Genomic DNA, 12,927 nt, shown 5'->3' with positions numbered 1-12,927 from the left:
TGTCAGTCAGGAGGATACAAACAATATCACTAAGTACCTGCTATTGAAAATAGAGTTTGTTGTACCTTTCTTTACTTAGAACTATGTAATACCATTAGGTAGCACCTGAAAAACGAAACTATCCCATAATTGTTATTATTATGATTTATCTCTTTGACTCAACATTTATCTTATCACCTTTATCAATGGGCGTGGAAACACATCGTACATTTGCTTTACTTACAATTTGTTTGGTCTAAAATTCTAATATCCTAAGACGATGGACAAAGTTGTGAAAAATAAGTGAAAATGTGGAAACTATACCAGAAACAACGATACGTTTAAAATAATAGTTTTAGAACAAAGTGGGGAAATCAGATCTTTGGAACGTGGTGTTTAAACATGAGTGCTGTAGCCTTTGTTTATATAAAATGGTGACATGCGAATTGGACAATGATGTGTCAGGAGCTGTGTTAGGGTGGAAACTACCAGCATGGCAAGCACTCCTGCTGCACCGGGTGCTGCCATCTTGCGGAGGGCTGGTCATTTACGTCACTCTCATTTGTTTTGATTTGGCGCTTGTTAATGAGCACTTTGCGAATGGACACAATGTGTAAGTACAATAATGGAGATCTAAAATAAGTAGCCTCCCATTACCACCAAGTATTAACTTCTAAGTAGTCTCCCATAGAAACATATGATTCCTTGTATCGAGAGTAGTTTTATTTTCAATCTGCGTTGAAAGAGTAGTTCTAGGAAAACCTATAGGTTAATATACTCATATTACCAAGAAATTCATTAGGATATCTACTCAGGTATCCTAATGAATTTCCTGGTTTTCGACGAGTGCGATGTCAATGTTCGTAACTTTCAATTCATAGTTAGGTACCTATTCTTGCTGACGGTACCTATCTGGTCTAAATGCAGCACGTCATTCTCTCCCACTTACCTCTCAGATGTTAACCGATCAATAAGGTACCTATCGCACCTATTTCGCATCGTACTACTTGCTACTGCTTTCCTCGCGTTTTCCTAAACCTTTGATTTTACGACGTCCTGCCTGACGTAAATATTCTCTTTGGCAAAGTTGTTGTTGCCTTTCATTTGCCAAAGCTATGAGTCCCTTAATCCCTTATACACGGCAGGATATGTATACCTAATGTTATTTTTCTAGGGCATAACCGCGAGCCATGTAGTCTAACAGGCTGTCTTAGCTTAGCATTTTATCCTTTCCTGCCCTCGTACTGCATCCAAAATATGGAATGGTCCTATTTTAGGGCGGGAGACAAAAGCCTGACGCATACGTACCTTGTAATGTATTCACCATAAAGTTTTTAAATTGACTCTTTCAACAGGGTCGGAAGCTTCTGCTTAATTTTGATTGTGCTGCCTGCTATCATCAATCTAGTGTTCACCCTGGCGTCTCCACCCCCCGGCCTGCAAACTGAGATGTCCGCTTATTCCGTGACATTGCAGAAGAAAGATGTAAAATGGATTTTTCTACAAATTTTCAACTGTTTTTTCTTTCCTGTGGCTGCTATTGGCAGGTAAAAGAAAATTCGTATTTGTAAAAATAATTTTATACCTATGTTTTTAAACGATTCGAGTTCACCATGCTGTGAGTTGGAAAAGAGTGAGATTTGGAAAATTTTCTTACGCCGGATCCACATTAGTCGAACTGAGAAAGATGCCAACGCGATGGCGCGTACTTAGGTAAATTGTAAACATATTATTTCTACTCAATATTTATTTCGAACGATCAAATTTGCAATCGCTCACACAGAATCACAGCAAAATATAATAGACAGTTTGTCTCTCACTGATACTAAATAAGTACATTTACGCTTTCAGATATTGTTACCTTATATTTTGGTGGATAGAAGCCGTATACGCATCAAGAGCTGATGATGACGCACGCACCCAAGAGGCCATACAATACGCACGGAAGCCATCCCCAATGGAACTTTACCTTTTCCTGCAGTCATTTCTTCATGCGGCGCCTCATACCATTGTGAATATCTTGGATATGATGGCTCGCTTCAATAATCCTGTCTTTGGGAAAGGTAAGTTACGTGGACTTTAAAGTACTTAATAGATTTTTATGGTAACAACTCATTACCAATTAAAACCTACTGTATGAGGTTTTTGGTCGTCACCAAAACCTTTTCTTTAGGACATCGAACAGGTTTATTTTTTTATTTTGAATTATTTTCCAGCTACACTCCAATCAATCAGTATAATTGCGTCTTCACTACGAATGGCCAGCACAGCAACCGTCTACAGGAGATTTGAACGAGAAAAGTTGAACGGCCGTAAATATCCATGGTGCAAACCCAAGGAAGAAATAGACAATGCTTTTAATGAGAACCTCGAGACTGTTATCGATGGCATCGACGAAGATAGACAACAGAACGAAGAACCTATTTATGAATCGATAGACAAAATGGATTCCCTTCCATCCCACAGAGCGAGTTATAGAAAATCTCGAGAAACCAGCGACCTTATTAAGTTTTCACCAACCCCTAGAACGATCAACGACTCAACATTTTATTACGATTACGATGACGTATCAACTGATTCGCACAGTTCCGGGTATCTTCCTCCGGTTGAAACAATGAGATCATCGCCAGAAGTAAATAGTGATGAAGAATATGTAAGGCCAATATCGATTATAGATCGGGTAGCGCCTCGAAGGCGGGATACGCAATACACCATACAAGAAGTATACGTGCCGCCTCCTCCTGAAACACCGGCACCAAGACCGGGATCCTTGGCCGTGTGGGCAGAGAAAATGGTGGAAAATGCGGAGTCAATACCTATGTGGCTTTCAGCTCCTCCAAGAAGAAAATATTGTGACGAAGTGGTCCAAGATGAGCCTGATATTCCAATTCGTGTCCCACGGTCGTATATGCGGGGTTTGGAACCGCAGGACCTGACAGCGTCGCTGGTGCATTTTCTCGCGTGGTACGCCTTTTTCGTTTCACGTCTGCTCTCTATTGCCGCCTTCATCAACTTATCTATTATGGCTTCAACTATCGTTCTCTTCTCTCATTACCAAGTGATGCTATTGTTTTTGATTGTACCTCAAGCGAGCACTATGAAGAGATCCTTTTATCTATTTCTGGCATTCGTGTACCTCTTCTGCCTTATGGAGTTCAAAATTAGATTTCGTCATGTCCGTGTATGGCATGCCTTTTGGATTATAGTGGTTACAGCCGAGACTGTAATATTTACGGGTCTATGGGTCGGCATAGACAATAAGTTACACTTTTGGTGGCGACAGTACATAGTGTATGTGATTGTATTGAGCATGTTATTAAGTTACATGTGTTTTGCAGCGTATTTTATGTTGTTAAAACCTAAAGAAACTATAGTGTATATTAAAAATAAAAATAAATTTTCTAAATAACAAAACTACATTTGTAAATATTTATCGAATTTATGAGTTTCTTGGTAACACCATAAGTAAAGAATTAATTTTAATAAATATTTGTAAAGAATATGTTATAGTAATTTTGATTTTAAAGAATAGATTGCTCCGACTAAAAAACGAGTATGCAACAAGCACGATGGTAATGGTAACCTATTGGTATATACCTACATGGTATAATGGTATCCTTTGGGTTGGTGACATTTTAAAAAACAATCATGTAACTTGGGGCAACGCTCCCAATACATAGTACAAATACACAACCAACATTTACATCAAAGCAGTGCATCTCCCACTCAGAGAATGATGGACACCTCCTGTTGTCGACAGCTGCACAATTTTTAAGCTTGATATGTTTATTTGACATCTTTCCTTACTCTCATTGAGATAAGAGGCTATTTGTAGCATAAAAATCTGATCTAAAATACTTGACCTGTGTAGTTCCTATTGTTTACTTTAGTGACAAAAAATCCCAACTAACAACCATTCAGTAGCTCGATTACAGATATTTTTCATCTCATCATTATTTTCAAAAAATAACATCATATACCTAAATAATACGATTTTTTTGGAAACTGTGTTTACAAATTACGTCTAAACTTTTCATTTTTAGGTATATAAAAATCCATAAGGTAAAATATAAGGTAAAACAGGTTCAGTCTGAGTTTTACCTACATTATCTGTGTCCTGGGTCAGCAGCCTTGCCGGTGCCACATGAGGCTTATTGTATCGAAATGAACATCATACAATCTTCCTTTGATACCACTACACTTGCACTTCAGATCAAGCGCGGAGCTACGAAACAAACATTATCAAATACCTACTGGAGTAGCTACTATAATATGTTAAAATATTATAATAGAAAATATACAGACAACAACGCACATAATAGAATATCTCTCTCATCTGAGCGTTTTCCCGGTTGCAATATCACGTTTTTATCCCTTACGGGGTAGACAAAGCCAAGGGCCGTGTTTAGCTACCATAACTACCATACCTTAATAAAACTTTTATCATATTGCTAGCAACATCGCTATTGAATCTCAATTCCATTATCAATCCCGCTATTTAGCAAAATGTGGACTTCGAATTTCGTAACTATAGGCTCTGTCTACGGTTAGAAATAAAGGTAATAATACTGTATGTACGTGTGTTTTAACTTTTAAGTTCTTCCAGCTGACCCTGTTTCGCACAATAAATTACCTACTAAATACCTACCTAGGTAACTACAATATTTCCAAGTGAAAGAAATCACGGAAATGTTGGTGAAAAGAGCATTAATATCCGATATGTAATTTAAAAAATCTATGTACCTATAAGTACGAGTAGGTATAAATATCTAGGCTGTTGTTGGAACTTTGTCATAGAAAGAAGAAATAGTGTGACGTTATAATTTCATCATCGCGTTATTTTATACAAATTTATCAGCTTACACCCATAATCCTCAACACATCTATCCTTTCTTAACTCCACGTTATATAAACACCAGCCCGTAATACGCGGAGGATGCGGTGATGCGGTCCGGAATGACGCGCACCGCGCTGCGCGTGCGCATCTTTATTTTTTGCTAATTTACCATACTTACGCCGGAGATGGCCACACCAGACCCGTAATTACGAATTCAGAGAAAGGAGCATAAGTATAGGTAGGTACCTATATTTCTTTTTCATCAAAGATTTCATAAACATAATGTCGTCGTGATCATGACTCCAACTTTGCAATTTAGAAGTAGATTAATTTAGAATAGGTAACAAATTTAATATAATCTGGAATTATAGGTTCTTTGTATTAAAATAACCGTGTTATACCTAAATATAGGGATAATTGAAGATATTGCAGCGGAAATAAGAATTGAATTTTTTTTTTCATAAATTATTGATTGAAAACTTGAAACCCTAACTATTTGCAAGCATGTATAGGCTTGAGCCTATATTATATCATAAATAATATAAATACAATAAAAAATAACAATCATATATATAATAATCTCAAAAACTTGTCCTCTGTTTGAGACAAATGCCGTCGAGGCTCATTTGAGGCTGGGCGAAGGCCCGACTGTCGGACGCTGTAACTCGACACCTCTTGTTCTCAATCTTCGCAACTAATTCGCTGCCCACGCTTTAGGGCTGTCTCATAGTGCCAATATTATTTACGAGCAAAATAAGAACCCCTCTGCTAAATTTCAAAACCTATTATCTATCTACCAACATTTTTCCCGTTATTTGATAAAATCCTTCTGTATTTTTCCTGTAATGACACATATGCCTCCTTATTAATAAAAACGTTATTCCTTAATTAGCCTCGGAATAGTTAATCTTTGTATTGTCTCGTTCTTTCAAAGTCAAATGCTGAAAAGAGAGAGAGGGACAAAACAAACACAAACTACTCCAAGCCAATTCATATAATTAAATGTTTATTAATAAGGCGGTTGGTGTATTTGTGCGAGAAGATTAGGAGATTACGAATTTTTTCTATATAAGCTATAATTTTGAAACGTACGCAATATAACGTAACCTCTGAAAAGAACTAATTAAAAGAAAAGAATCAGGGGAAAAGCGTCAGGTCAGAGATAGACAACCCTGTCTTTCTGTTTTTGATGTCTTTTTGGAATTAATTAAGTTATTACAGTTACAGGCAATACAAGGCCTATCTTGTAAGAGAATACCACTCAATCATTACATAGTATAACAAAGTCGGTTCCCGATGTCTGTCCTCTACTAATATTATAATACAGAGGCGCCGAAATTCGCAATACCTACCAAAGTAACTACCTACTAAAAATAAGAATATGATTAGAACTTTAAAACTACGCAACGAAAGTTTTTGCGGTTTTTTTAATAGACAGTGATTCAAGTGGAATATTTGTATGTATATAACATGCACCTGTACAAAGCCAGGTCGCTAATTCCATATAAATCCAATTTACCACAATAAGACAACCCTATCGTTCTGTTTTTCTGCGGTGTTCTTGTAGATTCAGACAACGGTACAATGCCTACATTTGTAAAGCCGCATGAGCTAGGGTCCTACAATAAATCGAATTTGCCACGAATCGGCGAGATCAATATCGTACCAGATCGTGTGAATTATTGTATAGGTAAATAATTAGGTACCATAGGGAATCTCACACCTATAAAATTATTTATGAGCTCAGAATCTAATGGCAGCAACGTTGTGACTAGCCAGCCATATCTTTTCGTTGTATTTCAGTGTTTATAAAAAACTCTTTAAAGAACGAATGAAAAATTCTGAAAAAAAATGCACAACAACTTTGAGTTTGAGCTTTATATGTATGATTACAAAATTTAAATTTGTCATCGCGAATATATGTAATATATATATTATTGTGATCATGTTAAGTAAGCATAATTTGTTTCAAATGTACGGAGAGTACAACCATATATTCTTGTGTGAATAGAGATTCGTATCCATCGATTTGTCTACGGTCTATTGTACTCCAACATCTCTCGATCACACCTACCCATATTCTAGGCAATTGTTTTCTCGAATCTATTTGGATATAAATTACCTAGCTGTTACTCTTGACGTATCTGTCTGTAATTTATGTACCTAGCTGTTGACCCCGGTCAAAAAGTACCTATATTACTTCTCTCCACCTGTAATAATCATCAAGGCAAAGATTATCTCAATCCAATCCAGAGTATTAACGTGAAGAAATGACAATCAAACACATTTTCATATGTATAACTTTGTATGAATACTAGAGTATTACATTCATAAGTAGTTATATTATTCCTACTTTTTAAATTGTGTAAAATGAAAATCAAACACCGCACTTCACAACATATGGATATGCCATCAACAGATCAAGAAGAATGCTGACGAATCATTACATTACTCTCATTATCTGTTTCTCTCAGATATAGCATAATTATACTTTATGGGGTAGACAGAACTGATGCAATATTCTGTGGGAGGAAAAGTGTCTGGTGTATAGTTTATTTTTTCTTTTGCTCCCAGACTAGCAAGGAAGAGCTTTCTGGATAAATAAATATGTATTCTCGATACAAACTATCACCCACTTGGCCAGCATCATTCGATGTAAAAAAAGCGCGGGCATAAACTTAGTTGATATAATGTCGTTGGTCAATGTTTACGATCTGTAGAGCTCAAGAATGTGTACCGGCAAGGCGCAAGCGCACGGACAATGGCTGCTACTGATAGCCTATCTCCGTGTCCTCAATATACAAAAGAGCATCAATTTCTCTCTGATGTTTGTATTGACTTAAATATTTAAATACTCGTATGCTTCCATGCTGATCTGGAAGCAATAACAAAATATATTGCACCAGCGCCTTCCCCCCGAAAGGGAACTAAACTGAAGATTCTAATCACAAGCGCCTTTAGGTCTACCAGTACCAGTCTAGTTAGTAAAAGTATTCAGGGCATTCAAGATACTTTGACGATTTTAGAGCAAGTTCAAGAAAATGCGGGATATCTGTTTTTATCTTTTTTGTGATTCAAATTCCAACTAAATTGCAATAATATTTCAAATTTAACGTACGCGCTACAAAGCTTTGGGCTAAGCTTCGTAGCGCGTTCACGGAAATCGAAAATATCTCATCAATTACTGATAATTGTAGAAAAAATCATCTTTCTGTTTGTGTCTGCATCACTATGCTCTGATAACGTAATGACTTCAAAGATTGAGTCAATTTTTAATCAGACTAGAGTAAGCAATAGACGTATGTAGTGCAAGTAATTAAGTTCTATGAACTGTCATTACTAAGTGTGTCATGAGTTATCGGGGTGGTGTTTCGAAACGGTTGACGTTTTCCGTTTAAGAAGCCATATATTACAATCAAGTCCATATTATGTCTCTATAAGAAGTGTTGTTCCTGATTAAGTGAATATTATGATCTAGCGTCGGAGAGCCAATCCAATTTGTAAACAGGTATACAAATTGGATTGGCTCTCCGACGCTAGATCGTTTAATCTAGAAAATTAATGCCGGCTGGATAATATAAGAATATAGAGATTATAATATTAGAAAGTTGCAGATTAAGTATATTTCGGTCTAATTATCTTTAGGTATATTTAGGTTTTTCTGGAAGGATTCAATCTCTGATTCAACATTATTTTATAGTAGACTAGCTTTTGCCAGCGGCTTTTCCCAGGGGAGCAGTTATTTTTCCCTGTTGAAAGGTACCTTAGCCCTTCTCCGTACTTCAAACTATATGTACCTATGCAAAAATTCAAGAAGATTGGTTGAGTAGGTAGAGCGCGAATAGAAAACAAAGAATCATATTTTCACATTTATAATATTAGTTAGGATACTATATTATTCTTCATTATAAAAACTTCGTAACTAATTATATCAGACTGTCATGTTATAGCAGATCTTTATATAGCTTATTTATAAAGTGCCCTATTACCGATATGAGGAAATTGACTTCGATGGCACGTGATCAAATAAAAAACACATCCTGATTACGCTTGTCCAGTGAATGCTCCTTGTGTGGTCGATAACATAACGTTGCATGTTCGCCGAAAATGGCTTCGTAATCTCTCTACGCCATTATCATTTGCGTCATAGTTCCAAAACTGATGGTATTAGCCAATAATTATTGGTTCCTTTGTCACAGAAGCCTCGTACCTAAGTACAATTTATCTTGCTATGAACAATGTCATACTCATATCTTATATGAATGCCATGAATGAAAACCATAAATAAAAGCAAGTGAAATAAAATAAAGGAAGAAGAAGAAGAAGATAACGTTAGTCTCGAGGATCCTCGTAGCTACACTACACTGGCTCACAGACGCTCCAATGTATCAATCTGTCAGGTCGGACATCTGTCGAAGTCTGAAGCAATTCTTACTGACACAAGGAGCGGTTGTTCCATGGAGTACAACACGGCTCTCATTACCGGTAATCTCTTTCATCCCTGATTTTGTGTAGTCAACCGCATATCAGCCTAATGTGGCCGTAATAGTGATCAATTTGGAACGAATTTCGTTTTTAGGTCTTGTCTATTGCCGTTCTCTTGACCTTAAATGATTTTGATACTAAAAGTAGATATATGTATATATGTAAGTAAATATACTTTATTCTGGCCAAATTAAATCTGTCATATTAAAAAAATTGAATGAAAAAAAAACGAGAAAGCGATATTTTATAAATAACCCATGTACTTACTTATAATTAAATAGGCATGAATAAAGTACATATAGTATTTTCAATCGATTTAATTTTTTTCTGACAGAGATTAGTAAACACTAACGGGCAAAGTCGTCATTTCGTATGAAATTCCTCGAAGAATTTAAAGCTAAGGATTATCCGTAATTTCCACGGGAACGAGAAAAAAACAGTATTTTGTTACGCGTGTACAAAGTCGTGAGCAAAACCATATTGATGTGTTGACTGTATAAGTATTTCACATAACCTCACTGTATTGTATATAATTTACGCGCCGAGTTCCTAAGAACTATGAGTACGTTTGAAGAGGCGTTTAGTGTGAAACAGTAGGACAAGCCGTGGGGCAAACAAAGGTTGGGCTGAAGAACAATCGCATCAGACCATGGCTGGTGAGTGAGAGACTGCGACGCCGCGCGTTAGCGGAAAACGTGCGTGACGCGCTCGACCCACATGCCATGTAGTCTGGGAGGCTCCGCACTGTAGGGTATATCGCAACATAAAAAGTAAAATATTTGTGAGCAAATATTTTAATTATATACATATTTATTCTCAAAAAGTTTAATTTAATAGTCTTAAAAGTTTTGTTTATCTAAATAATTGTTAGAAAAATGTAGTGAAATTGAATTGGGTTAAAGATTATAGTATAGGAGATAGTTTTGTTTGATGAAATATGATTTGACTGGTCGACACAGAAGAAAGGCCTATTGGATCCACTGAGGTGTGGAGTTGCAAGTATTGATTTTATTAAACGACAACGGTGGTTCCAGGATTAACGTCGTAATCTGGTATCCAGCTACATAAGATAACAATTAGAAAATAGGAAAGAATTCGAGTTACATAAGAAACAAGCCTTAAAATTTAATTCAGGTGATGTCAGCCAGTCGTAAAGATGTTTATTGGTCTTATTTATCACTTCGTTTATAGGCTACCTAGAAAATAAGCTTTTCTTTCTATAGAGCACGCGCCAGTTCTAGTACTCTTTTGAAAAAACAGATACATATTGTAGAGTTTTTATTCTCCCTTCCCCCTAAAAAGGAGGCTTATTCTAGCAATGACGATGGTAAATGATACGAATGGTCTAAAGTTAAATAAGACTCTTTTAGATAGTGCTTTTATATCTTTGAACGTTTCTATCACGATTTAGAACATGCTACCCCTAACATGAATCTTAAGATTTTTTTTTTCAAGACATGGTAGCCTCAGTCTCCCGGTCTACAAAAGCTATGCGTGATCTATGCGACTCGTCCATGCTACTTGTCTATTCAAACCATGGTTAGTACGGATACACTAGAATCTAATTACCTCTGTTTGCTTACTTGATGCAGTACCAATTTCAAAATTCCATTGCTACCTACAAGCGTTAGTAAGCACGGGCCGATTGCATTTTCAGTGTGTACTTAGCTATTTACAGGATATAAACAAGGCAAGGAACATGACATTTCATCACAACACACAAAATCAATTAACCAATCAATTATTTATATTTTTTCGTCAGACATAAATAGTATATGGTGTATAGTGTGATAGAAATAGTGTTCTGTGCTGCGCCATTTGACGTATTTTTTTATATTATAAAATTCTAGCGGCCCTTCCCGGCTTAAAACCATAATAATAAAGTAGCCTAGATATTGCTCCTGAACGTTTCGTGTATCTCTGTGCTAAATTTTATCAAAATCGGTCTAGTTCATTCATTACAAACAAAATACTAAAATACATTTTTTTTTCTCTTTATAATATTAGTAAGTATATAAGTTATATAATCGGGTAGCGTATGCCCTGTACCTCACTCACTCGTCCATCCCTACTCACTGTTTATTTGGGTCATATATAGCTCTGTGTATAGCTACTTATAGCTACTCTAAGAAGGCAGCGCTCAGCAGCATCGCGAGGTGCATACGCATCAAGTGCACCGTAATATTTTAATTGAACACGAAGTGCATTCGCGATCACCGTCATGCTTAGACCGTCATGGGAAGCGGGAGGCGTGCCATGGTCGTATATTTTTGGTTAATGCAGGCCTTCAGTGAAATTGAATGTGTTTACTTTGAAATATGTTAACTTGAGCCCGACGATTTGTCTAAAAGTGTGTTTTTGCTATATTCGTGGCTACTTTAGTCTATTTTATCCAGTGTTCGGAATTTTTATTTATTTTTAGGGTTTAGAAAAACTTAAGATAATAGACAGCAAGTGTAATGAATTAAGGAAAACTAAAATTAAAAATAACGAGATCATAAAATCTTGTAAACACCACATGAAAATCTGTGCAACATTTTTTGAGTTTATAACGAACATACAGACAGGCGCGCTAGAGGACTTTGTTTTGTAATATGTAAGGATGACATTTAAAACCTAACATTTATATATTTTTCTTGCGACTTCGCCCGTTTGAATTTATCTGCGAAAGCGGAATAGACATAATTTTCATGAACGTTATAATATTTGTATGACATTATTTCTGGAATCTCTATTATGTACATTACAATGCGTACACAATATAATATTCTAATGATTAATGAATGTAATATTTATATATAATAATAACCCTATAATTATTTTACATTTCGCACAAATGATGCAGTCAGCACATCAGGCTACTTATCCAATACTAATATAACAACCGAACGTAGGCTTTCATCACTATCACAAAATCATTGCAAATACGCCACTATTGCCGCAGAGTAGAGATCCATATTGGGTATAGTGAGATGCTGTTGACTGTACTTAGAATAAAACGTCACAACTATGGTTCTATAACGAATGACTGATTGATGCAACTGCAATTCGTTCACAGAGGCTGTACCACAGAATATAGATGGTACAGAAATGTATGCACAAACCATGGATTTAGTAATTACTTCTTAGTACCTAGCTACTAATTCCATTGCACAAACTGCAGTTTAAAAACAATATAGATATGTCAGATCTAAAATAACTGTTAGTCCATATTACACTTCTTTCAATCATTCATTCATTCATTCATTCAGCTCTAGAGGAAATCTATAGTTAAGTATGTAGTTAGTAATGAAGTAATATTTAATTTAAAAAATTGGTAACTTTGGTAACTTTAAAACCATAAATGTCTCTTTAGTCCTTCTTCTTTGGAGATTCGCACCACCCATACTACCCCTCTCATTTCGTATAGGATTTACTTACATTTTAGGGTGTTGTTGTGTTGATAAGACAGCACACTTTTTCATTATTACTGATTATCCATAACTACATAATACCGTCAACATAAGGCTTTTTCAACCCCCGATGCAAAAAGAGGGGTGTTATAAGTTTAACGTGTCTGCCTGTGTATCTGTGTATCAGTCTGTGCCATCGTAGATCCCAAACGGATGAACCGATTTTCGTTTAGG

At 36.0% G+C, this 12,927-nt stretch overlaps 1 protein-coding gene across 1 annotated transcript; it reads left to right on the top strand.

Moving 5' to 3' along the window:
• Nucleotides 1-173: 173 nt before the first annotated feature.
• On the top strand, nt 174-3,481 carry LOC128672384 (uncharacterized protein). Its single transcript, XM_053749508.2, has 4 exons — nt 174-592; nt 1,335-1,526; nt 1,831-2,042; nt 2,196-3,481. Exons 1-4 carry the CDS (start codon nt 411-413, stop codon nt 3,386-3,388), a joined length of 1,779 nt encoding a protein of 592 aa, XP_053605483.1. The 5' UTR covers nt 174-410; the 3' UTR covers nt 3,389-3,481.
• Nucleotides 3,482-12,927: the final 9,446 nt, after the last annotated feature.

Source organism: Plodia interpunctella, chromosome 1 (genome assembly GCF_027563975.2).
Source record: "Plodia interpunctella isolate USDA-ARS_2022_Savannah chromosome 1, ilPloInte3.2, whole genome shotgun sequence".
Classification (NCBI taxonomy): Eukaryota; Metazoa; Arthropoda; class Insecta; order Lepidoptera; family Pyralidae; genus Plodia; species Plodia interpunctella.
This window is presented reverse-complemented; position numbering and strand designations above follow the sequence as displayed.